This window comes from Acomys minous, assembly GCF_964271855.1.
Source record: "Acomys minous genome assembly, chromosome: 3".
In the NCBI taxonomy this organism is placed as follows: Eukaryota; Metazoa; Chordata; class Mammalia; order Rodentia; family Muridae; genus Acomys; species Acomys minous.
In genome coordinates this window covers 7,566,218-7,591,369 of record NC_140485.1, presented here as the reverse complement: position 1 = coordinate 7,591,369, position 25,152 = coordinate 7,566,218, and the positions used below count along the sequence as shown (strand labels likewise).

At 42.4% G+C, this 25,152-nt stretch overlaps 1 protein-coding gene across 5 annotated transcripts in view; it reads left to right on the top strand.

Moving 5' to 3' along the window:
* The window catches only part of MACROD2 (mono-ADP ribosylhydrolase 2), a 1,913,815-nt gene that overhangs the window by 1,630,701 nt on the left and 257,962 nt on the right, over positions 1–25,152 (top strand). Inside the window, exon 9 of one of the 5 annotated variants that reach the window (XM_084774710.1) lies at positions 21,895–21,972. The exons of the other annotated variants lie outside the window; for them this stretch is intronic. Within the exon in view, the coding sequence (XP_084630836.1) occupies positions 21,895–21,951 (57 nt within the window). The 3' untranslated portion in view covers positions 21,952–21,972. Of the gene's footprint in view, positions 1–21,894; positions 21,973–25,152 lie in introns of those variants that run through there. 5 annotated transcript variants of the gene reach the window in all.

Sequence of the window (25,152 nt, the reverse complement as noted above, 5' to 3'; positions counted from 1 at the left end):
ATATTTCTTTGTTCTTGAAGTGCTCACACGGTGGAAGCAAAATCCAGGAAAACATTACTGCATTTCATCTCTTTGTGGAATTTTGTACGTGGGGGAATCTTTGTTTCATGCGTCTTGTTGGTTAGGCCATGACCAGGTGAGACTGTAGGATTTGACTGACAAGCCACAAGCAAGTGTTCTTTGAAGTTGCTTTGGCTCATAGATATCGAAGTTTGACACGCAGACAAGGTACCAAGCTGGTGCTATCACCACGTACCTTCTGATAAGTATTGTGAAGTCAGTATCCCCCAAGATAGGAGTGAGGATAAAAAGATGTGCAGAGGATAAACAATTGGCTGGTTATAAGGCTAAGAAGGGCAGCACTGGAATTCAAACCTGGTTGCATCTGATTCCAATGCCCCTAATGTTAGGCCCTGCTGCAGGGCGATGGCCTGCCCTCTCCCTAGGGGTGGGGCTTCCCTCTCCTGGAGATTCACTACGTAAACCAGACATTTTGGTTCCAGGGTCCCCTTTTCCCCCACCTCCCTACCCTCTCTCCCTCCCTTCCCCCCACCTCCCTACCCTCTCTCCTTCCCTTCCCCCCACCTCCCTACCTTCTCTCCTTCCCTTCCCCCCACCTCCCTACCCTCTCTCCTTCCCTTCCCCCACCTCCCTACCCTCTCTCCTTCCCTTCCCCCACCTCCCTACCCTCTCTCCTTCCCTTCCCCCCACCTCCCTACCTTCTCTCCTTCCCTTCCCCCCACCTCCCTACCTTCTCTCCTTCCCTTCCCCCACCTCCCTACCCTCTCTCCTTCCCTTCCCCCCACCTCCCTACCCTCTCTCCTTCCCTTCCCCCCACCTCCCTACCCTCTCTCCTTCCCTTCCCCCACCTCCCTACCCTCTCTCCTTCCCTTCCCCCCACCTCCCTACCTTCTCTCCTTCCCTTCCCCCCACCTCCCTACCCTCTCTCCTTCCCTTCCCCCCACCTCCCTACCTTCTCTCCTTCCCTTCCCCCCACCTCCCTACCCTCTCTCCTTCCCTTCCCCCCACCTCCCTACCCTCTCTCCTTCCCTTCCCCCCACCTCCCTACCCTCTCTCCTTCCCTTCCCCCCACCTCCCTACCCTCTCTCCTTCCCTTCCCCCCACCTCCCTACCCTCTCTCCTTCCCTTCCCCCCACCTCCCTACCCTCTCTCCTTCCCTTCCCCCACCTCCCTACCCTCTCTCCTTCCCTTCCCCCCACCTCCCTACCTTCTCTCCTTCCCTTCCCCCCACCTCCCTACCCTCTCTCCTTCCCTTCCCCCACCTCCCTACCCTCTCTCCTTCCCTTCCCCCCACCTCCCTACCTTCTCTCCTTCCCTTCCCCCCACCTCCCTACCCTCTCTCCTTCCCTTCCCCCCACCTCCCTACCTTCTCTCCTTCCCTTCCCCCCACCTCCCTACCCTCTCTCCTTCCCTTCCCCCACCTCCCTACCCTCTCTCCTTCCCTTCCCCCCACCTCCCTACCTTCTCTCCTTCCCTTCCCCCCACCTCCCTACCCTCTCTCCTTCCCTTCCCCCCACCTCCCTACCTTCTCTCCTTCCCTTCCCCCCACCTCCCTACCCTCTCTCCTTCCCTTCCCTCCACCTCCCTACCCTCTCTCCCTCCCTTCCCCCCACCTCCCTACCTTCTCTCCTTCCCTTCCCCCCACCTCCCTACCCTCTCTCCTTCCCTTCCCCCACCTCCCTACCCTCTCTCCTTCCCTTCCCCCCACCTCCCTACCTTCTCTCCTTCCCTTCCCCCCACCTCCCTACCCTCTCTCCTTCCCTTCCCCCCACCTCCCTACCCTCTCTCCTTCCCTTCCCCCACCTCCCTACCTTCTCTCCTTCCCTTCCCCCCACCTCCCTACCCTCTCTCCTTCCCTTCCCCCCACCTCCCTACCCTCTCTCCTTCCCTTCCCCCCACCTCCCTACCCTCTCTCCTTCCCTTCCCCCACCTCCCTACCTTCTCTCCTTCCCTTCCCCCCACCTCCCTACCCTCTCTCCTTCCCTTCCCCCCACCTCCCTACCCTCTCTCCTTCCCTTCCCCCACCTCCCTACCCTCTCTCCTTCCCTTCCCCCCACCTCCCTACCCTCTCTCCTTCCCTTCCCCCACCTCCCTACCCTCTCTCCTTCCCTTCCCCCCACCTCCCTACCCTCTCTCCTTCCCTTCCCCCCACCTCCCTACCCTCTCTCCTTCCCTTCCCCCCACCTCCCTACCCTCTCTCCTTCCCTTCCCCCCACCTCCCTACCCTCTCTCCTTCCCTTCCCCCCACCTCCCTACCCTCTCTCCTTCCCTTCCCCCCACCTCCCTACCCTCTCTCCTTCCCTTCCCCCCACCTCCCTACCCTCTCTCCTTCCTTCCCCCCACCTCCCTACCCTCTCTCCTTCCCTTCCCCCCACCCCAGATCATGCTCCCCCTTCCCTGTTCCTTCCCTTGCCGCTTCCAGTAAACCTGCATTTATATATTATAGCTGTTCCGCATTTGCTGCAGTGTGCAATCTACAGCCTGTTCCGCATTTTTGCAATGTGCAGTCTACAGCCTGTTCCGCATTTTTGCAATGTGCAGTCTACAGCCTGTTCAGCACTGCTGCAGTGTGCGGTCTACAGCCTCAAATTCTTGCCTTTGCTCATCAAGAGCATTTAGTCAGTAAGCCACAGTTGTCAAAGCCACTGGATTCTTTCACAGCTGCTCAAATTGCTTTCACCTTTATACTCATTCATTATGTGACATTCCTATATTATCTTCAAGAGGACTGTGAAGAATCCAACTTGGCACATTTTCGCTTTCATTGTCTCGTGCTGGGACTGAAATAACTTTTCACCTATCTTGACTTCAAATTTCTCATCTTTCTTCTGCAAGTGATCTTCCATAGTGCTGCCTGAGGAATCCTTGTAATACGCAAATCTGACTGTGTCTGCCACACAACTCTTTGCATAAGGTCAAGGGAAATGCCTAAAATTCTCATCATGGTTTAAAAGCTGTTATGAGATCCATGCCTTTAGCCTCCTCGCTCACTCTTACATTCTCTGGGCATATTGGAGATGTAGTGTATTTCTTAGTTTTCTGAATGTGCCACTGCACTCTCTTACCATCCCCGACTGTTTCCTTAGTGGTATCCAGGCTGTACTGGAGGGCTGGAAGCTTAGTCAGGGTGTGTGGGTTAGGCAGGATCTCAGTTGGGGTGAGTACAGGAGAAACAGGCTTCTCTAGAGAGACAGTTTTCAATGAATCACCTCTCTTTATTGGGGGAGTGGGTCAGGGCAAGGGCTATCTAAACCTTAGGGAGTAGATATGGGTTTTGGGGGTGAGTATACATTAGTGACTGGGGCTGAGGTGCTGGGACTGCTTCAATTGCATGAAAAGGAGTTCTAGGTGCTTGCTGGACATGTTCTTATGGGGATAATTGGCCACTTGGCTACATAAACACCTCAAGGGCAGCAAAGATGGGGATCAAAGCCTTCATGCACCACAACACGCGGGCATAGGGCAGGAATGAAGTAGTCTTACTCTGATCCATCTCAGGACAAGATTTTCAGGGTTTGGATAAGTCTTGACCTCACTCTTGCTCCCGCCTGGCTTCCTGGGCCACCCAGCTTTCCTGGCCCCCAACTCTCTGCTTCTTCATCTCCTCATCTGTCACAGACACTTGACTTGATTCTTACCACAGTGGCTGTGGATTCACGGAGCACTTATAGGCTTCAATCAAACCATATTCCTGACATCTATTGGTGGAGAAGTAATTCAATTGTCCCCTTCTTATCTCTGTGTGTAAGGAGCTTCCATTTCCGCATATACAATAGTCTTTTGTACGTCAGTCTAATCCATCTTGTCTTTCAGTCCTTTCCTTAATAGGTTAAAAGGTTCTTGGGACTGTTTACTGCCCACTTATTTATTTCCAATGGCCCGAGTGATTTTACACACACATACACACACATGCATGCAAACACACACACACACACACACACACACACACACACACACACACACACGCACGCGCACACACGCCCACACATGCACGTATGTATGTATACATGTGAGTGCTATTGAATAAATATATAAGTGACTGACTAGACAGTGGTTAGCATTTCAACGTATGCTGTCTTATTTTCATTTTACATGCGATAGAAAACATTTCCGAACTCCAAGGGCAATTTCAGGAATCTATAGACAGTGAAAAGTTTAATGACCAAAGGTATACACTGAATGACGGCTTATCTGCCACTCAGTTAACCTTTGCCTATGGAATCACATATGCATTTACAGGATTGAGCATATAGAAGGTGCAAAGTCATTTGACATAGTTGGATCTATTTGCCTCACCTATAAAATGAGACAGCAGTACTAGAGTGGTGACAGCAGTACTAGAATGGTGACCCACTGCATTCTTATACCTAGAATATGTGGAACAATCTTCATGTATCTAAGCATTCCCTGAGGTAAGTGCCACTGCAATCATTAGTAGCATCAAATGGGGAAGATTATACAGAACCCTGTATAAATTCTCTCAATGGCATACTTTGGATAGATGCCATTGTTTTCAGGTTTCTTTCCTTGTCTAAACACTAAATAATAACTCGAGGCTTTGACTCTAAAGAGTTTAAGAAAGCGATAGACACTGCTGTTTCGTGGTACGTCCTGCTGTGGCCAGTTTGATCTTTGAATACCTAGCCAAGGAGGCATAGAATGATCTAAATGTCTGAACGAGATAAATTCAGCTACCTGGGTCTTCAACTCCACCTGTGCTTGAAGCATTATTGATTGGAGAATTCAGGGTTAAATAAAACAAAGGCCTAAGATACCTGTTCTAATGCCTGTGAACATGGTTGGTTATTGCCAATAAAACTAATCCTTACTTGAAGAACCCAAATACCAAATGAGAATAGAAAGGAAAAGCATTTAAATCACACACACACACACACACACACACACACACACACACACACACACACCAGGTATATGATATACATACATGATATGTGTGTGTATGTGTGTCTTCTTTAAATTGTATGGGTGTTTTCCCTGAATGTGTGTATGTGTGCCACATTCATGCCTTGTTCCATCAGAGGACAGAAGAAGGCATCAGCTCCCCTGACCCCTAGAATGGAAGTTACAGATGGGTATGAGCTTCCATGTGGGGTGCTAGGAATTGAACCCACTTCTGGAAGAATAGCCAGTGCTCTTAAAAGCTGAGCCATCTCTCCATACCCTGTCATTTATATTGTAAAATGACTGTAATTTTCTGAAACAGTATAAAAGTTCTAGACACTGAGAGTTCTGTGCAATCAAATTGAACAAATATTAAGAATATAAGTAAAAGAAAGAATGAAAGGGGGAAGAAGAGATTACAGAGAACTGGAAGAGACAAGCAGACCGAAATAGCACAGGAGCTCATAATGATGGCTCCATTTAAGTTGCTCTTTTAATAGACATATCCCAGAGGGATGCAGAGAATTACTGGGAGACTTGACATTATTATCCAGAGAACATTTGGAATTAGCACCATCTTCATTGTTGCAATTCTCCCTGGAGTTGTTTGCACACACCTTGATGTTGATGCGCTAAGGAGCGATTACTTCCTTTAATGTATTGTAGAAGAGCTAAATTAGAGGTGTTCCTGGATTTGGACTCAGTCAAACAGGCATTTTATGCTCAGTACTGCAGTCCTGAGTAGTTCTAATACTTCACCCACGAATTTATCTCATTTGGGTAAAAACACACAGTGTGAGTTATGCACAAGTATCAACTTGGCTTCATTGGGTGTGGTGGTCTCTAATCCTAATCATTAATAGTTTCAAAGTGTACCAATATAGCCAAGTACCCAGAAGCAGCAGAAAATTGTCTGCTGTAGGCAACCACACTCAGAGACAGACTATGTCTCTTGGGGAAATGGATGCTAGTTAAAGACGAAAGCTGGATCATGCAGCATGAAATTTGAGTTCTTTTCCTACATAGCTGGCAGATACAATTTTTTTTTAAAAAGTGAAATGCAAAAAAAGAGAAGTCGCCTCCAATATTGTGCCTCCCCATCAGAATCTACCTGTCTATCAGATCTGTCTGACTCTTGCTTTTGTAGATAGTACATTCAGAAACCTGCTACAGGATGTCAGCTAGGATACATTGCAGCAGTACCTTGCTGGGCAAGAAGGTGTTTTAGTCAGTCTGTCTGGACCTTAATTGATACCTGGAGCTGCTGTGTACTTCGGTACCATTCTTGTAAGCCAAAGAGGGATAAACGAGGTGCAGCTCCCTTCAGTGCAGAAAAGTACATACTGCACATCTATCTCTGAGGATTGTACCACTACAAACTTGCCTCTTTGCAAAGTACATGTTTTACAGCGTGCACATCTCTCTCCAGGAATTGCTCTCTCAGTGTTAAGTTTGAAGAAGTAATATTTAAATTCCACTAAGTACTAGCATAATTAATTGGCATTTGGTGGTCAGGCTCATTGCTGCCTTCTGATATATAGTCCAAGGAGAATATACACATTAAATAAGAGGACAGATAAATAAATATTTACTTAGGATTCTGGTAATTATTCTAACTGGACAAGGAACAGTCCTTCCACAAGAGAGGATAATTAGTGGCTTACATTATATTTATTGTTCTGAGAACTTCTCAGGGAGCAGATGGCCTAGCTAATTCTAGAAAAATGAAACAGTAAAATCATGAGAGAACTAGGAAAATAGATTACCCTATGCAGAGATCTCATGCTTGGAAAAAAATTTAGTTGGGGTTGGGGGGTGGGGTGGGGGGTGATGGGAGAAGCAGGCTAAGCTCCAAAAGTAATTGAAGAGAAGAGGAGGGCTGCATCCTGTGGGTCATCAAGCTTTAGTCATATTGTCCTTTAAGAGTGCTGTCCCTTTAATGAAGAGTTGTATCCAAGGAACTAAAATACCAATGCCTTGCAAGCTAATTCTAACTTGGATGAACAGATTGCTATATAGCAAGGGATGAAGATAAGCTCATTGGGAGGCCTCTGTGGTTGTCTGCAAAGAAAACAATTATGGCTTAGATTAGGGTGGCATCCAACAAAATGGAAAATGAACTGAATCAACATAACATTTTTTTTGAAGTTGAGAGATGTATGTTAATTAATTGATGAGAGGGGTACATGATGCAATTGTGGTTTTCACGTTTCCTGAGAGATGTGAACAAGTATCTCCTTGCCCCAGATAGAGCACCAGCAGCAGATGGAAGAGTCATTCCATGCATCTAGCTTGGTGAATTAGGGAGTTTATTGGCCTTACTTACAGCCATCAGTGAAAAGCTGTACCCTGGGATTGATAAAGCTTCCCCACAGCTAGATAGATAGATTCTACCTTCAGTTAACCTACCCTCTTTAGTCCCTAGTGCCCCCCAAGACCAATTCTGCAGCTAAGGGGGAAAAAAGAGGGAGGGATCTTAACAGGTATTGAGTATCTGGACCCTCAGGTGAAATCCTACGGCTCTTTCTTTCCTACCTCTTATTTATGTAAGGGTAAGTTAATCTACAGGCTTAGCCCCAAGGGTCTCTTGTGGGTAGTTATAGCTGCTGTGGTGAAGATGGCAACAGCTCTTAGGCTCTGTCAGCAGTATTCTACAATAAGGCTCTCTCAAGAATGGCTTCCCACCTTCTGATAAGGAGCTCTTGGTTTGATGACCTGTGCTCTTGGTCACATGGCCATGTCATACACGCATTGAGCAGCATTCAAAGATATAAGGCGTTTTGAAACTTTGGTTTCAATGCTCAACAGGCTGAACCATAACAAAGGAGAAATCTAATTTTATATTAAATAATATTATCAACTATATCCTGTGTGATTTTCTTTTCTTTTCTTTTTTATTATTGTTGCTGGCAGCTCTAGAGTTGGAATCCAGGGCTTTGTGCATACAAGGCAAACACTCTACCACTGAGTTGTACCACTAGCTTAATCTTCTGTGTGACTCAAGTAGGCCTATCTGATGTAATCCATGAGAGTTGTCTTAGCCTGCTTGTGCCACTATAACAAAGTGCCACACAATGAGTAACTTAAAATTTATAAAGAACAGAAATTTACCTTTCATAGTTCTGGAAGCTAGGCATGCCAAGATCAAGGTACAAACAAATTTGTTATCTACTGAGAGTATTCTCAGTTTCCAAGATGGTACCTTGCTGTTGAAATCTACAGAGGAAAGAGATGTTATATCCACATCTGGTAGGATGTAGAAGGGCAGGTGAACATGGCGCTGCATGAAACTTCTTTAAAGGAGATCTTAACCCTTGTTATCGAGAGCATTGTCAGTTTGGCAGGATCTGGAACTATTTGGGAGACAGGCCTCTGGGCAAACTTGTGGGGTGTGAGAACCAGCTCATTGCAGATGGCATCTGTCCCTGGGTGGGATCCTGGGGTATATAAATGAGTGAGGAAACTGAGCAGCAACAGGTGCTCATTCAGGGCTTTCTATTCCTGATTATGGATACAATGTGGCCAGCTCTCCTAAGTTCCTGCCTGTGACTTTTCTGCTGTAATGAACTGTAAAACTGCAACGCTTCAGCTTTGATAACTGAGTATTCAAAGCATCATGGAAAACCTGTAGCTCCAGATGCAGCTCCCTATGAAATTCTGCAGACATTTCTTGGTGGATCGTAGTAAATCAAACAATTTTTCAAAAGCAGGAAGTTTAGAGTCTGGCACTAACTGATTACATTTATAGCAATAGATAGATTATCCCATAAGGAATAACTAAGACACTCAATATTATGATAACTATAACTTAAATATCTCATGTGCTGAATTTGTAAATGTTTTCATACAAAAAAAAAGCCTTTTCTCCTTGAAGTGGCTTTTGATAACTATTTTATCCTAGCAACAAAGGACACACTGAGACAGACACATTTACAAGGGGGATGGTCTCACGTTCATTATTGCTCACTTAATGACACTTAATGTCTTAGTTACTGTATTATTGATGTGAAGAGACACCATGATCAAGGCAACGCTTATTTAAAACAAGCATTTATCTGGGATCTTGTTTACGGTTTTAGCGGACTAGTCCATACTTACCATGGTGGGAAGACAGAGAGAGACGGAGACGGAGACGGAGACGGAGACAGAGACACAGACGGAGATGGAGACGGAGACGGACAGAGACGGAGACCGACAGAGACGGAGATGGAGACGGAGACGGACTGAGACGGAGACGGAGACGGAGACAGAGACAGACAGAGACAGAGAAAGACAGAGACAGACAGAGACAGAGACAGAGACAGACAGAGGCAGACAGAGACAGAGACAGACAGAGACAGAGACAGACAGAGACAGAGACAGAGACAGACAGAGACAGAGACAGAGACAGAGACAGAGACAGAGACAGAGACAGAGACAGAGACACAGAGACACAGACAGACAGAGACAGAGAGTGACTTGTGGGAGAGCTGGGGTAGGCTTTTGCAATCTCAAGGCCTACCCTACCTCCAGTAACACACCTCCTCCACCAAGGCCACACCTTCTAATCCTTCCTAAACAGTTCACCAAGTGGGGACTAAGCATGCATATGTATGAGTCTGGATGAGTCTGAGGGGGGCCACTCTCGCTCAAACCACCACAGACACCATCTCTTAACATTTTATATTTGCCATTAAACTTCAATGCATCTGAGAAGATAATCATTCAAGTAAGACACCAAAGCTAATCGTGAAGGCTTCCTAGAAGAGATGACACATAAAATGTAATTTGTAGTGAAGGAAAAAAAGTCTATGCAGGTAGAATTAACTGGACATTGAGTGCATTTTCAGAAAAAGTCACCTGTATGTAAGAGATACAATGTTTGGCATAAGAGGGGGGACAGATTATAAGATAGCATAGAGAAATAATTAATGAGAATTATGGGAGACAGACAGAGAGAGAGATTTATATAGATGAAATTAGGAATGTATATTTAGGGCCGTGCTTTAATTTTTATTTCAAGTAGTGCTCCCTTGGCATGAGATAAGATAAATTGGGGGAAAGGTCAAGTCAGATCTCTCGAAATCCAATTTTAAAGCTTTTATATTTCCATTTTTCAGTGAAAACTGGGTTTGACACAGAGCAATGATATTAGAGAGGATAAAATAAGATGGTCTGAGGATTAAATGAAAAAGGACATATGATGTCCTCAGCACAGCTTGTCACGTGTCCCTACTAGGAATGAGAACACCTGTCTCAGTGTTTGCTGAGTGATTCGGTGATCCCCGGGGAAACCTGGGAGCTTAAAACTGCAGGGGCTTCTGCTGACTCTGGGAGTTGAGTGTGCTCCGAAGAGTGCTTTCTCTGTCTGCAAATGATAGGTCAAGTCGTATTTAACTGATCAGATTATTAACTCAGCCCACAGTTAAACAAATTCAGTTGTGACTGGATGGGACAATACTGCTATTAGATTCTCTTTCTCCAAGGCCTCGCTTTGTGTCACCGCCAGCCATCAGTGGTCTACCCTTCACAACATGTCCACTTGGGTACTGGGGGGGGGGGGAATGGTGGAAGGTGAAAGTCCCCTTACCATCTAGATGTAGAAGACATATAACCATATCTCCTTCCCATTTGAGAAGGTCAGAGCCAGTGACAAGAGCAGCCCAAGGTCAGATAGAAAGGGATTTGAATCTGTTTCTCATGGGAGGCTCCATGTTTTAGCACAGGGATGGAAAGAATTGCTGAGGTCCATACACATTAGTCAGGGTTCTCTGATGAACTGAACTGAGAGGATAAATATATGTGGGGTTTATTAGAGTGGTTTGCAGTTTGTGGCCCAGCTGTCTACCGTCAGAAAATCTAAGAAAATGGTAGACATCCACGAGGCTGGATGTCTCAGCTGGTCTTCACTGTACACTGGAATCCCTAAAGGGCCATCTCTAATGCCAGTGTAAGAATGGACTTGCCAGTGAGAGGATGGCAAGCAGGCAAAGCAGAAGCTCCCCTCTCCTGTGCCCTTCATATAGGCTACCAGCCAAAGGTGTGGCTCAGATTAAATTTGGCTCTTCCTACCTCATAAGATCTAGATTAAAGATGGGTCTTCCCACTTCCAATGATTTCACTAAGAAACATCCCTCACAGGTGTACCCAGCCTCTTTTGCTTTTAGTTAATCCCAGATGTAGTCAACTTGACACCCAAGAACAGCCATCAAGTCATGCCTAGAGACCATATTTGTACCACAGTAGTTAAGGTGGCCTGATGCCATTCTTGGTTTTATATTTCTCTTGCCTTTTTCATCTGACTCGCAAGCATGTGTAACTCACATGATGCTGTAAATATCTGTCACTGAACTTTGAGTGATTTAGAGATATATTGTCCTCTGACATTCACATACCTGTTCACACACACACACATACACACACACACACACACACACACACACACACACAACACAACACACACACAAAGGGGGCAGGTGTGGACACAGAAACAAACAAAATAATCATAATAAAGTTATTTTCTGACAAGATTGAGTTTGATAAGCTGAGGCTTTAGAGTCAGCAAAATGGGGAGTAATCCATGACCCTATCACAGACATGCATTCCCTGCATGGACTTCACTAGAAGGGCACTTGTCCTCTTACAACTCTTGTAATTTTGGCCTTTCATGTTGCTTAAAGCCATGGTACAATAATATTGCGTGATTTTTTTTCCTTCAGTGATGTCTGCATTAGGTGAAAAATACAATCTATTATCCAGACTAGGATGCATTATATCATAGAAAGGAATTGTTTATTAAACTAATATGTCAGCACAAATAAGACAGTGCACTGGTGCATTCTCCAAAAACAAGCTATAGGTCACCCAAGTGATGTTTTGCTTAGCACCATAGCAGCCAGTGTGTCTTCAGTTCCCTGGTTCTCCCAGGGCCAAACCATCATCTGCCGCCCACACACCAGTAGATGGGAGGACTCACTCTGTGGGGACTAAGCCCATGCTAGCCTCTTAGGAGAAACCACTCTGGAATGGTTCACCTTCTCATCCTCTTTCCTCATACTTCTCACTAGTGTGATTCCATGAGGAGGGACAGCATCTAAGCTGACTTTGTGTATTTCTATCTCGAGCCCTTCAAATTTCTTACACTCTCTCTTTCCAACATTCCTTGCTCAGTGGAAGGAATGCTAGATATCAGCCAATCCTCTGAGCAATGGTCCCAGAATATCAACAGTGGCAAGCATATCAACACAGAAAAAAAAATATTCTGGGATAGTAAAACAACTAGAAAACCACACTATCTGTTTAATATGCAGTAGCTTCCATTCCAAGCAGGTGCATACTGAGAGGCTTTGCATTCTTTGTTGTGGTAGGGGATGTCATAGAAGTTCCCTGGTAGCTTGTGCTAAGACTAAAGAAAGATACTTTTAAAAGATTTTCTGTTCTGATCTTTATGGTATGGATGACATCCAAGTAACTTTGCTGTCTACTTGAAGCCAGATGGCCCAATGAGCCAAGTCACATAGGGAAGAAATTTATGAATCTGGCCATTAATGCACATTTGGTCCCTATAATAGCTGCATATAGCCGGGCGTGGTGGCGCACTCCTTTAATCCCAGCACTCGGGAGGCAGAGGCGGGCGGATCGTTGTGAGTTCGAGGCCAGCCTGGTCTACAAAGTGAGTCTAGGACAGCCAAGGCTACACAGAGAGACCCTGTCTCAAAAAACAAAAAAAAAACAAAAAAAAAAAAAAATAGCTGCATATAAATGACTTTACTTGGAAACATCACTCACTTTTATCAAAAGGCTGCACAAGCGCTTCATCGTGCTTGTTTTAAAACCAAATGCTGTTATAAATGAAGTTTTACAGTTTCCTAATCATCTTCCGCTGGCAAATTGCAATTCAAATTTCTTTGGCTAAATAAAATAACAATCTAAAATGATTAATCCATTGATGAACGGATAGAGCTAGGCAAGGGAACAGATAAAAGACTAAACAAGAGCAACAAAATCTTAGTGATAGAATTTAAGTGTTGTGTATATGGGGATCGGACCATTGTAAAATCTGATAACTTTTCATAATGTTTGAGAATTTACACAATAAGATACTGGAATATAATTACTTAATATTTTCAATTCAGAGTCAAGAAATAATGCAAACATTCTTTTGTTACCATTCCTCTGACCACAAAAGAATGACTAATATTGAGTAGGACAAAAGAGTCAAGCATAGAAACATAGCACTGATCAGGAACTCACCCAGCATATGTCATTGAGTTCAGGTACATGCAGGGAGCTGGAAACTGACTTTCCTGGGCTGGTCACCTTCACAATGCATCACGTCTCCCTGAGAAATGTCATGGTCCTGCAAGACATATCTAAGAATTCTAAGTAATGGTTGGTAACATGACCTGGTAAGGAATGAAAATAATGATTGGTGTAGAGTGAAAAGAGGGATATTGTGACTTTAGAGTTCAATCATGTAATATTTTTTATCCTTTATAACTGAAAACAAGACCCGCTGAATCAACTAAGCAAAGCACATATGAGCTCACAGAGACTGAAGCAGCAGGCACAAGGCTGATCTACATGGGACCTGCACATGCAGGTCCTCTGCATATGTTATAGCTATTAGCTTAGTATTTGTACAGGACTCCTGACTGTGAGAATGAGTGGGTCCCTGACTCTTGTGCCTGCTCTTGGGATTTTTTTCCTCCTATTGGGTTGCCATGTCTAACTGTGATATTTTCCCCTTCATATTATATTTTGTTTTGTCATGTTTGTTGTGTTTGGTTGTTATCTCGTAGAAGCCTGTTCTTTTCTCATAAAAGACAGAAAGGGAGCAGATCCAGAGCTGAGGGAAGGCGGGAAGAACTGGGGGGAGTGGAGGGAGGGGAAACTATAATCAGGACATACTAGATCAGAAAGGAATATATTTTCAATAAAAGAAAAAATGACATAACTAGTAAATTCATAATAGAGATGGAGTATGAAGGGAAAGTATGCTCGAGCGGCAGACATGGCTTCCTGATTAAAAAAGCTTTCCGTTCCTATGGAAGATCTAAGTTGGGTGGTCTACAACTGCCTAGATTCCAGTTCCACATGATCCCACACCATCTTCTGGCCTCCATGCGCACCAGCACTCACTTGAATATACACATAATTAAAAATGAGATAAATCTTTTATAGAAGAGCTGTACCACTTTCTGTATCCTGCATGGTAAGAATAAAGAAGTAACCCCTGCTCTGATCTAGCCAATGGACAGGACGTTCTCCACAGTTACATGGAGAGCGGGGACTGACTCTGGCATGAGCTCTGGTGCCCCATATTTGATCACCTCTCCTTGGTGGGGAGGCCTGATGGTACTCAAAGAAAGAATAGGCAGACTAACTAAGATGAGACTTGATAGCCTGTGACCGTATAGTGGGGGAGGAGTTCTCCCTTGGTCATGGACCTAGGGGAGAGGAACAGGGTGGGGTGGGGGTGGGAAAGAGGGAAGAACGGGAGGATACAAATGATGGGATAACAATTGAGTTGTAACCTGAGTAAATTAATAACAAAATAAATAAAATTTAAAAAAAATAATAAAGAAGTATTTTCCATTGTTGGAATAGGTAGCTATTATAAGTACACCTTTGTCCCTTTTTAAAAAATATCTTAAAATATATTTTTGGGTTTTTTTTACGCATATGGGTATTTTACCTCCATTTATGTCTGCGCACGACTTAGAGAGGCTAAAGAGGGTGTTGGGTCCTCTGGCACTAGAATACAAATGGTCGTTAGCTGCCGTGTGGGTGCTGGGAACAAACCCAGGTTTTCTGGAAAAGCTGCCAGTGCAGTTAGGCATCTAATTTTTTAAAAAAGATTTTTAAAAATAATCCTTTATCTTATTTCCTTTTAACTTTGAAATATAAATTCAGAAATCTGTATTTCTTTATTCCCTGCTTTGGAAACCCCATATACAATACAGTGAATCCTTTCAAATAACTTTGGTGTCACTTAAGTTCCTGCTTTCCTTCATGTAAATAATCCTATAGCTGTGCACAACACTGTCACCGAGAGGTGGCGATGGCTGTGCTTGGTTTTCTTCTGAATTTTGGACAATTTTTATATTTTACTCTTCTAAGTTGATTATTAAAAGTATTTTTTCCAGAAAATATAGGAATACTTTTTATGTGTTGTGCTGCTACCAAAGGACTCAAAATGACTTTGCATCTAATCTCCTCAACTCATCTCTGTAGGCAGCTCATTTGTGCACGGCCATTCGCTTTGGCTAGACATCCATATGTGCGCTGTTAAGATGGCAAAATCATTGGAACGGGCAATTTCTTTTAGTTTTTAGTATAGTCACTTAGTTACAAGCTGACACCTAGAAAATTTTATTTAAAATGACACATTTTGTTTTCATGGTTGAAATGACTGGGAACTTTTGTCATTCTCTAAGTTTATGGCTAAATTCAAGTTTCCAGAGCTACCAGAATATGGATGTTTTCTGGATGTAGAGTTGCAGTCTAGACAGCTGCTTGGAGGCTTAACCACATCCCCCTCCTGGGGAGGCTTACCCCATACCCCTCCTGGGGAGGCTTACCCCACATCCCCCTCCTGGGGAGGCTTACCCCATACCCCTCCTGGGGAGGCTTACCCCACATCCCCCTCCTGGGGAGGCTTACCCCACATCCCCTCCTGGGGAGGCTTATCCCATACCCCTCCTGGGGAGGCTTACCCCACATCCCCCTCCTGGGGAGGCTTACCCCATACCCCTCCTGGGGAGGCTTACCCCACATCCCCCTCCTGAGGAGGCTTAACCCACAATCCTCCTGGGGAGGCTTACCCCACAATCCCCCTCCTGGGGAGGCTTATCCCATACCCCTCCTGGGGAGGCTTACCCCACATCCCCCTCCTGGGGAGGCTTACCCCATACCCCTCCTGGGGAGGCTTACCCCACATCCCCCTCCTGGGGAGGCTTACCCCACACCCCACCTGGGAAGGCTTACCCCACACCCTACCTGGGGAGGCTTACCCCACACCCCTCCTGGGGAGGCCTGATGCTTTGCATATGGCTGGAATATTTGTGATCTGCTTTAGGTTTCTACGTGATGACCTTCTCACCAATATGTTTGTGTAATTTTGATGTTAGTGGATTAGGTTTGTGTTGTTAAGGTAGAAAAATGTGTTACTAGGAGGTAATTACTGTAAGGCTACTTAATTATTGATTTCTTCAATGTAGCAGGCATGACATTTTACAGATATAATGAAGGAAAAGATATGCATTAACAGATGAGAATGGAATAAATGCACATTTTAAAGGAAGGCATAATTCATTTTAATAGATATGCAGTAATTACCCAGGAAGTGTGACTGCTTTCTTCATAAATAGCATTAACTATTCAAATTAAAATGACAGAAGTATAATATGTATGAATATTATGAGGGCGTTTAGAACCCTAGCATTGGCATAAGGATACATTAAAACTTCATGTTTATCGATACCTTTTCTGTATTCTCTCTCTTCATTACCCTTTATCAAAAGCACGCTTTATTTTGAAGTGTTTATAGTAGCTTGTGCTTCATTCTTTACCTAGGAAAACATTTTTGTTTTGCATGCAAGTCTAATAGCTTTAAATAAATGCTACTACTTCTTCCCTTGACGTCAATGGCTATATTTAAGCTGAATGAAAGATCAACTCGAGGCTTTCTTTGGAGCCCTTGCTTTTCTTTTCTGGTTTATCTGACTTTCTGGTTTCTACTGCAGGGAGTGCAGACCTCCTTACTGCATGGTAATGAGTCCTTACAATGACAAAACAAAGTGCTTGCATGTCCAAAAGTGGTTCAGTCTGAAGAATAGTTTATGGTGAAAACACATTTTGAACTGATTGCATTCTGAGGCAGCATGCGTCTTACAAGGAACAATGGCTTCTTTAATCCCAGAAGCACATGATGTTTGATGCAGAATGTATGGCCACACTACTCAAATGCCATGTCAACAAGCTTTGTTTGAAATACTATTCAGGCATTTTTTTTAATATACAGAAGGCTTGTCAACTTTTATATAATTGAAAAGTACACCACACAGCCTAGGTATTTCCCAAAATAAATTTGTAAAAATATTCCCAATCAGAGAGGGAAAATTAATTTAGCAGAATAATAGTATTAAGTTCCTCCTTAGGCCCGTGACACACCCAGCCATGGTGCTTGGACCCAGCTAATGAGTATCTAAACAAAAATGTTGAAAACAGAAAAAGTGAAAAATGAGAGACAGATCACAAAAACTAAAAGTAAAATAATAGATTAGAAAATGAGAAATGCTTTTGAGTTGATTAATAACAACACCAAGTATTGTGTTAGATGTACAACATAATAAAGAGGGGAAAACAACAAATGGGCAAAGTTTAAAATGGCATAGTCGAGCTGGGCATGATGGCGCACGCCTTTAATCCCAGCACTGGGGAGGCAGAGGCAGGCGGATCACTGTGAGTACGAGGCCAGCCTGATCTACAAAGTGAGTCCAGGATAGCCAAGGCTGTCTCAAAAAAAACAAAAACAAACAAACAAACAAAAAAAAAGCACAGTGGAAATGGTTTTTCTGGAAATGAAAAAAATAGTAAAGAAATGCTTGACATATTTCTATAGAAATTAATTTAACATTTCACAAATATACAGATGTTAACAGTAGACAAAAGTTATCTCAAAAAGGAGATGAAACTTCAGCTAATAAATAAGTGTGAAATTTAATTAGAAAATTATTTAACAAGTTATAGCAAAAAGAACTCTCCAAGATTAGTTTTCAAAGGGAATTTCTAAACTGTCAAAGAAAAGCTAATTTAAAATTTATTTAAACATATAAGGAAAACATAAAGAATGTAAATTCTCAGATAAGCATACAGAGACAATAATATTTAAGTATAAGTTGGCTAAAACCCAGAAAATACAAATTCCTGTCATAATCTTATCTATAGTGGTTGTACATTTTGATGTTGAGAAAAAAAGTTGAAGGCTAATAAGCAGAATAATGCTGTGTTATAATAATTTCATCATTAATTATGAATAATGTATATTTCTCCAACAAATACCCAGAACTTAAGTAGGTAGTGATATATAAAATTATGTTTTCATATGAAATATTACATAGCAATGACTAATATTCCTCCATAAGTATTCATATAGAAATGGCAGGTAATTTACTTTGAAAACACAATGGAAGGTCTAAGAAATGGTTAGGAGAAGACAAATTATCTAAGAATTCAAACAAAAGCTACAGGTAAAAATTATGAAACAATTAATATGTAAAAGGACTTAGAAGCAAAAATCTTTGGCTTTGGTATGTTGTGTCTTTGAATTTCACATATTGTTCATTTTTCTAAATTCTTCCCTTGACAATTCAGTAGTGTCTATTAGCAAGGCCATTTTGGAAATGTCATATTTGGTGATTTATTTAGAATGAACATTCTAAAACGCTAAAATATTCTTCATGACAAGTATTTAATTGGAGGTAGTTTATGTCAGTGGTTATATTTGTGTATACAAAGTTCAGGAAATAGATGGAGCAATCAAGTCTGGCTGTTAGTCTCTGTCAGAAACCATGCATCAGGGCCACGTAGGGGTTCAGTGGCAGAGGACCTGCCTATAATCCTGCATTCAATTGAAAAATTATGGCTATCACCATGAAGAAAGTATTAATTTATGAGAAAAGCATTTTCCAAACAATGTTTTTCATTTTTCATTGAAATTTTACACATTTTCTGGGGAAAGATGTATTAATTCAATGTACACAATGATGAAGTGAGAGATTTACTATTTCTGTGTTTTTAAGCATTCAAATTATTTTGAATCACATACTATTCATGTATATTTAAGGCAACTAAATGTGATATTATATCATGATTAAATTAGGGTGATAAAAACATGTCCATCAACTTATCACTGCATTTGTTTGAACTTACTTCTCTTAGGTATTCATAAAATATATTTCAGGTTATTGTGAATTGTAGGTCCTCACGGTTGAGAAAATATAGAACGTATTATTTCTACTAACTGTATCCAAACAAGGTGTAAGCAAAGTTGACTAATGCTTATTTTTAGGAATCAACTTGTATCTAGGTATGGAAGTATTTCTTTTTTTGCATATATAACTATAGGTAGAGAAAAATAGATACAACTTTCAGAATATCAAAATTAGCACTTTTGTATTCAGACAAAAGTAGTTAGAAAGCTCAATAGGAGAAAAGGATCATTATCATAGAAGGCAAAACACTAAGTACTTAGTATCAACATTAATCAGAAATGTGAGTAGTTATATGAAGAAATTGGGAAATCTAATGTTGACATAAAAGGAGATTTTAAGTAAAATTAAAACTGCAGACATTTCTCATATACCTCAATACTATGTATTGACAAAAGTTCAGCTTGCTAAATTATAAACACATGAATTAATATCCCCTAAACTTCATTGCTATTTGAAATAGTAATACAAAATTTATTCTGAAAGCCAAATGCACAATGGTGTTGGGTTTTTTCCAAAAGAAGAAAGATGTTGGCTGTGGCATGGTATAGAGTGACAATTGCTGGGGCAGGTGTTCTAACACAAACACGAGAGACCAATGGGTAACGGGCAATGTTTCCTACTCATGTGTCTGGGGATGTAACGGTGGCCTTCCACTAACCGAGGGAAGGGAGTGTATTCACTGAGCAGTGCTGATAGAGAGTAACTCCAAACAAACAAAACCTGGATTCCATTTCATTTATTTGCCAATGTAAATTATGAATAAAGAAAAGTAAAACCATAGCAGCTTGAGGAGCAATACACATGAGCCTATTTAAATTTTTTTAATTGGTGGAAATTCTTCCCATTTAGAAAACAATTTGTAAAATCCATCTATACATGAAGGAAACCATTAGCCAACCTATGCAGTTATGATCTACTGGAAATACAATATGTGGCAGAAACATTCGGTAGGTTAGGAGCAACATTCTTAACTTACAGGAATTCACACAAACCAGGAAACACAAAGTATGCTTACTCCAAAGCGATAATAGACAAGTTGCTGAAAAAAGCCTTTTTTAAGTCAATCATATTGATGATAATTAAAAGTGAGTTTTAAAATATCCACTACCGAGATGAACCCAGGTTAACAGCCACTGTTCTTAGATTGTTGCTTAAGTCCATACAAGAGCAACGGTTGTCAAATATAAGGTCACATGCACCAAAGTATACAGCATAACATATCCACCATTTTGACTTTGAATCCTTTCTGCTGGGAAGTTTTACAGTTAAATGCTTCTTTCCAAAATGTATATGCAAAAATGTTCAATGTAAAATGATCAAACTTTAAGTATACAAATGGCCACATAGAGGGCTTGTTGAACAGCTATGGAATATAGCCTGTGTGGCGGGAAGCTGTGTAGTCCCTTACGCCTCATACGGTATCTTCAAGTGCAAATACAGAAAGACCTACAGGATCAATGATAATTTTTTAAATTAAAGGAATAAACACACATGTATATACTATAGGCCCTTTGGTATAAAGAACATACTGCATGTGTGTGCATGCTTTTATGATTTGAGTGTATATATATTTTTTTAATCTAAGCAATTTAACTGATTGTGCCTGTGTAAGAAAGTGGTTCTCAAATTCAATGTGCATTGAAACCATTCTGGGGCTTCGCTCAGCACCAGATCATTAGTCCCATCTGCAGGCATTCCCACTCAGTCACTCTGGTGTGAAGCCTAATCATTTCAATTACCCAGCGGAGACCTGTGCTGACGGTCAGGATCCATACAGAGGACTAGGGATGCAGGGAGAATGGGCATCGCAGCACCAGGTTTCTTTTTAAGATCACAGAGAGAGACAGAGACAAAGACAGAGAGGAAGACAGAAAGACAGAGAGACAGAAAAAGACAGAAAAGGCAGAGAGAGACAGAGAGACAGAGAAAAAAAGACAGAGAGAGACAGAAAAAGACAGAAAGACAGAGAGAGACAGAAAGACAGAGAGACAGAGAAAGACAGAACGACAGAGAAAGAGCCAAAGAAAGACAGAGAAGAGAGACAGAGAAAGACAGAAAGACAGAGAAGACACACACACACAGAGAGAGAGAGAGAGAGAGAGAGAGAGAGAGAGAGAGAGAGAGAGAATAATGACATCCTGTCATTTGCTGAGGCATGGGCAATCCTGAAAGACTTTATATGAAGTCAAACAAATCAGTAACCGAAACACAGGCACTATATATTCTAACTTACATGTCCAAGCTGAAAACATTGCTCTCACAGAAGTAAAGACTAGACAAGCGTTTGCTAAAGTCTGGGAAGCAGAGCTAGTACATAGACAAAGAGAGACTGGCTAACAGAAAGGAGAGGCCAGTTGGGAGGAGGGATAACTTCTAATGTTTGATAGCACATCTATGTGACTAAGACCGACAACTGTAGGTCTAACCTCTTGTGTACTGTATGGATTCTTCACCTGCCAATAAACAGCCAATTGGCCTATGGCTGTGGCAGGAAACAGGAGGGAGGAGTTCTGGTAGAGACAGTGAATGCTGGGAGACAGTGAAGAAAGGGGCATTCACCTCAGGAGGATGGGCACATGAAACCTGAGCAGAGGTAACCAGCCACATAGCAAAACTTAAAATAGAAAAAGACAAGACATTAGTTATGAGTGACTCAGGGAACATGCCCAACTATATTGGCCTAAACATTTATTCATAGATATAAGGTCTAAAAGTCATTATTTCTTAGAACAAGGGCATGGGTGACAAACATGATTATAGAAGACTCCCTACAACAGACAATAAATAATTTTACATTTCAAATAAGATAGTGGAAAAGATTTTTAATATCTTAAAACAAAGAGCAGATAAAGATGTAAGGTACTGGATATGCTAATTACCCTGATCTGATTATTTGATATTTTAGTGAAGTATCACTTTGTGTCTCATAACTATATACAGTCATGTGGCAACTAAAATTTAAGAGTTGGACAGTAAAACATTGAATTTCTTCCAGATAAGTTCTAGATTCATCGGAGAGCTACAATCTGAACTCACATTCAGGACGGCATAGGTGATACTCCAACAAGCTAAGCTACTGAGAACTCTAGGTATCAATTTTTTTATAACACTTAATGTAGGACTAGATTAGTACACAAGATAAAGAGCAATGAAATAACCATTTCTGCACCCTGCAAAACAATAATGTTCTAAGCAAACCCAATATGGACAGATGTCATTTGTGATGTCAGACAAAATGGCAGTCCCTTGGGAAAGTTTCCTGGGCATGTGAAACCACTCTACTCATAGTAATTAGTCCTTAGCATTATGCTTCCTCCTCTGAAGCTTTTATTACAACAGCCACAACAAAAGGATCGTTCTATCCAATTGTCTTTTCAGGGACCATTTTCCACTACTTCTTTTGATGTAATTTCTCTTTTGTTTAGACATTCTCCTAAAGCCATTGTTCATCTTTCAGCTTCCCTTAGGAGCATCCAGGAACATATGGGAACAAATATGAATGACTGAGACTTTGAATTGCTATCTTGCCAATCTTCCTATCTTCAGTTAGGGCAGAAAACCTGAGCAAACAGGCATTGCACTAGACCATGTCGGCAGCAGAGCAAGCCACGGTCGGGTTACCCAGGGAAGGAATTCTCGTCGTGTTTTGTTTCCCATACGAAGGCTGTTTTTCTCTTTCCCCTAAAGATCAAATCTGGTGGTTCATTAGCTATTCTGGCTGATCTCAGCTTCCGCTGTGCATGCTCTTGTCTTCCCAGCCCCACACTCCAGGGGTTTGATAGAACAAGGTTAATACTTGGAAACGTAGTCAGGAGCAAAGTGATTGCAAGGAGGGGAGGTAAAGCTTGTCTGTCACCATCTCCTTACGGCCTCAAGTTAAGCAGTCCACTGCATCAACTGAAGCTTTCAAATTCTTTCCTGACATCTGTTACAGACAATAGTATTTTTCTCAAACTACCTGCATGGAACCCCATTAGCTATGGTCAGATGACCTGAGAGATACACCCTTTAAAGCAACTAAACTGTATCCATAATGGCTTCTCTGAGTGTTATGGAAATTATCTTCCCCTTTCTTACTCTCGGCCCAAACAGGCCAGCTTTATTTAATTTAGCAAGCATTTGGTACACATCTATTTAAGCGAGGCAGGTTATTAAGAAAGAATCACCCCCTGCCCCTCCCCGCAAAGCTCAGTCCACAACTCTAGAAACTGCCATCAACTAGCTTTTGGTAAGAATCACATCCTCGGTGAATGGTATAGCAGCGGCATAGGCAGCCGGCATGGCACTAAGCTAGAGCAAGGGAAGGAAATGCCCAGCATGATGAAGTATAAGGCACCATTTGTTCTGTTTCAGAAAAACAACGTAGATGATGAGCAAAGGACTGGAAGGAGGAGTTCACAACTGCATCTCACTGTCACTCATAACTCAGGTTACAATCTTATCATCATACAGATCTGGACAAAGGGGTCTAGGAGCACCAGGCAGAGTTTAATGAGCTTGTATTGCAGTGAGGGCATAAATAAATAAATAAGGAGCTTAAAGAATTTCATCAAGCCTTTTCAGAATGAGACATATTTGGACATACGGGAGTAAAGGGGAAACCAAGAAGGTCTATTGTCTATAACTGTCTTGGGAGTATGCTAACTGAAAAAAATTCAACTCCTTTCTCTGTTAATCTGAAGGGCACAAATGATGGCTTCTCTCGGTGAAAGGCTGTTTCCAAACTGTTTAATCTTCAGTTGCAGCTTATTAAGATATGTGGGGCTTGTCTTGGGAGCCCGAGTGATCACCAGCATTGTAGAAGGGAATGCATTTGCATGACAGTATAAGAATGTCAAGTTGTCTTTCAAAACCACACATAGATAAAAGGCTCACCAAGGCCTGGGCTATCTCCGAGTGCTGACTGTGGGAACATCCACTGATGGCATTCGCTTTACTGTATACACACATTTCAATCAGTGCCAAAGGCTTCCTGTCCACAAAAGGCTGGACAGTCCTTACCTCTTGCTCATAATGCCACATTAGCATTTCCATTCTCATGCTCTGTGGCCTTAAGAGTCTGGGAGATCTTCAGAGACACATTTCTCAACTGGGAGACACAAAAGGGGAGCCTACTGAAGGCACCATCAAAATGGGGAGAGTCCATGTTGCACCTTCAGAGACCGAGAAGGAGCAATTTGAGAAAGAAGAAGTGAACATGAATATAGAAGGGGTCCTAATGAGGAAGATAAAGGAAACGGTACACGTATGCCTCTGTGAGCAGATTTCTACTGTGGCACAGACTGTAAGAACCCCACATCAGCACCACTCAGGACATCTTTCCTCTTTAATCCCTGTATCTGTGATGATTGATAAATGCAAGGCAGATTGATACTTTGAGGCACAAACCAATATCCCCTGGACTGTTCAGCTTCAAAAACTTTTGAATTTCTTTACTAAACAACAAGTTCAAGCATATTTTCACCTTGATCTTCCTATTTGCTTCAATATTACAGGAGAATAAAAGGCTTATGAATGTTATAAATATATATGTATATATTAATCATATTAAATAATGTTTAAAAATATATATCCCGAAGGTCACAGAGTAGTATACAGACCTTCTTCCAGCATCACAAATCAAAAAGGGAGGTAAACACTATTGCCAAGTGGTCTGTCAATTCTACCATTAAAACTGAATTATCCAAGAAAAAACCCTAAAAGTTTTCATCCCTGTCCCTATCTGGAACTGGGTTTTTTGTTTTGTTTTGATTTTGGTTTTTGGTTTGGGCTTTGGTTTTTTTGAGACAGGGGTTCTCTGTGTAGCCTTGGTTGTCCTAGACTTGCTTTGTAGACCAGGCTGGCCTCGAACTCACAGAGATCCACCTGCCTCTGCCTCCCGAGTGCTGGGATTAAAGGCGTGCGCCACCACCGCCCGGCTCCTCTCTGGAGCTGTTATGGAGCCACACATAAGGGTGCTGTGAAACAGCAGGGGATGGGTCGTCATGGAAGAGCTAGCTACAGTCTGTCAGCTGACGGTAATGGTGTCACAGCCTTAGGGACATCAGTGTCTGTGCCATAGAGAGGTGGTTCTACAACTTCAATGACAAGCTGAGGGCAAAAATTTCTGGTGTGTGTGTGTGTGTGTGTGTGTGTGTGTGTGTGTGAACTGTTGTGTAACAGACAAGCTTTAGGATTTCTATGAAGCTCCTAATTGCTACCGATGCAGCTCTGTGGGAAGCACACTCTGAGAACCTCTGTAAAATGGCAGGAA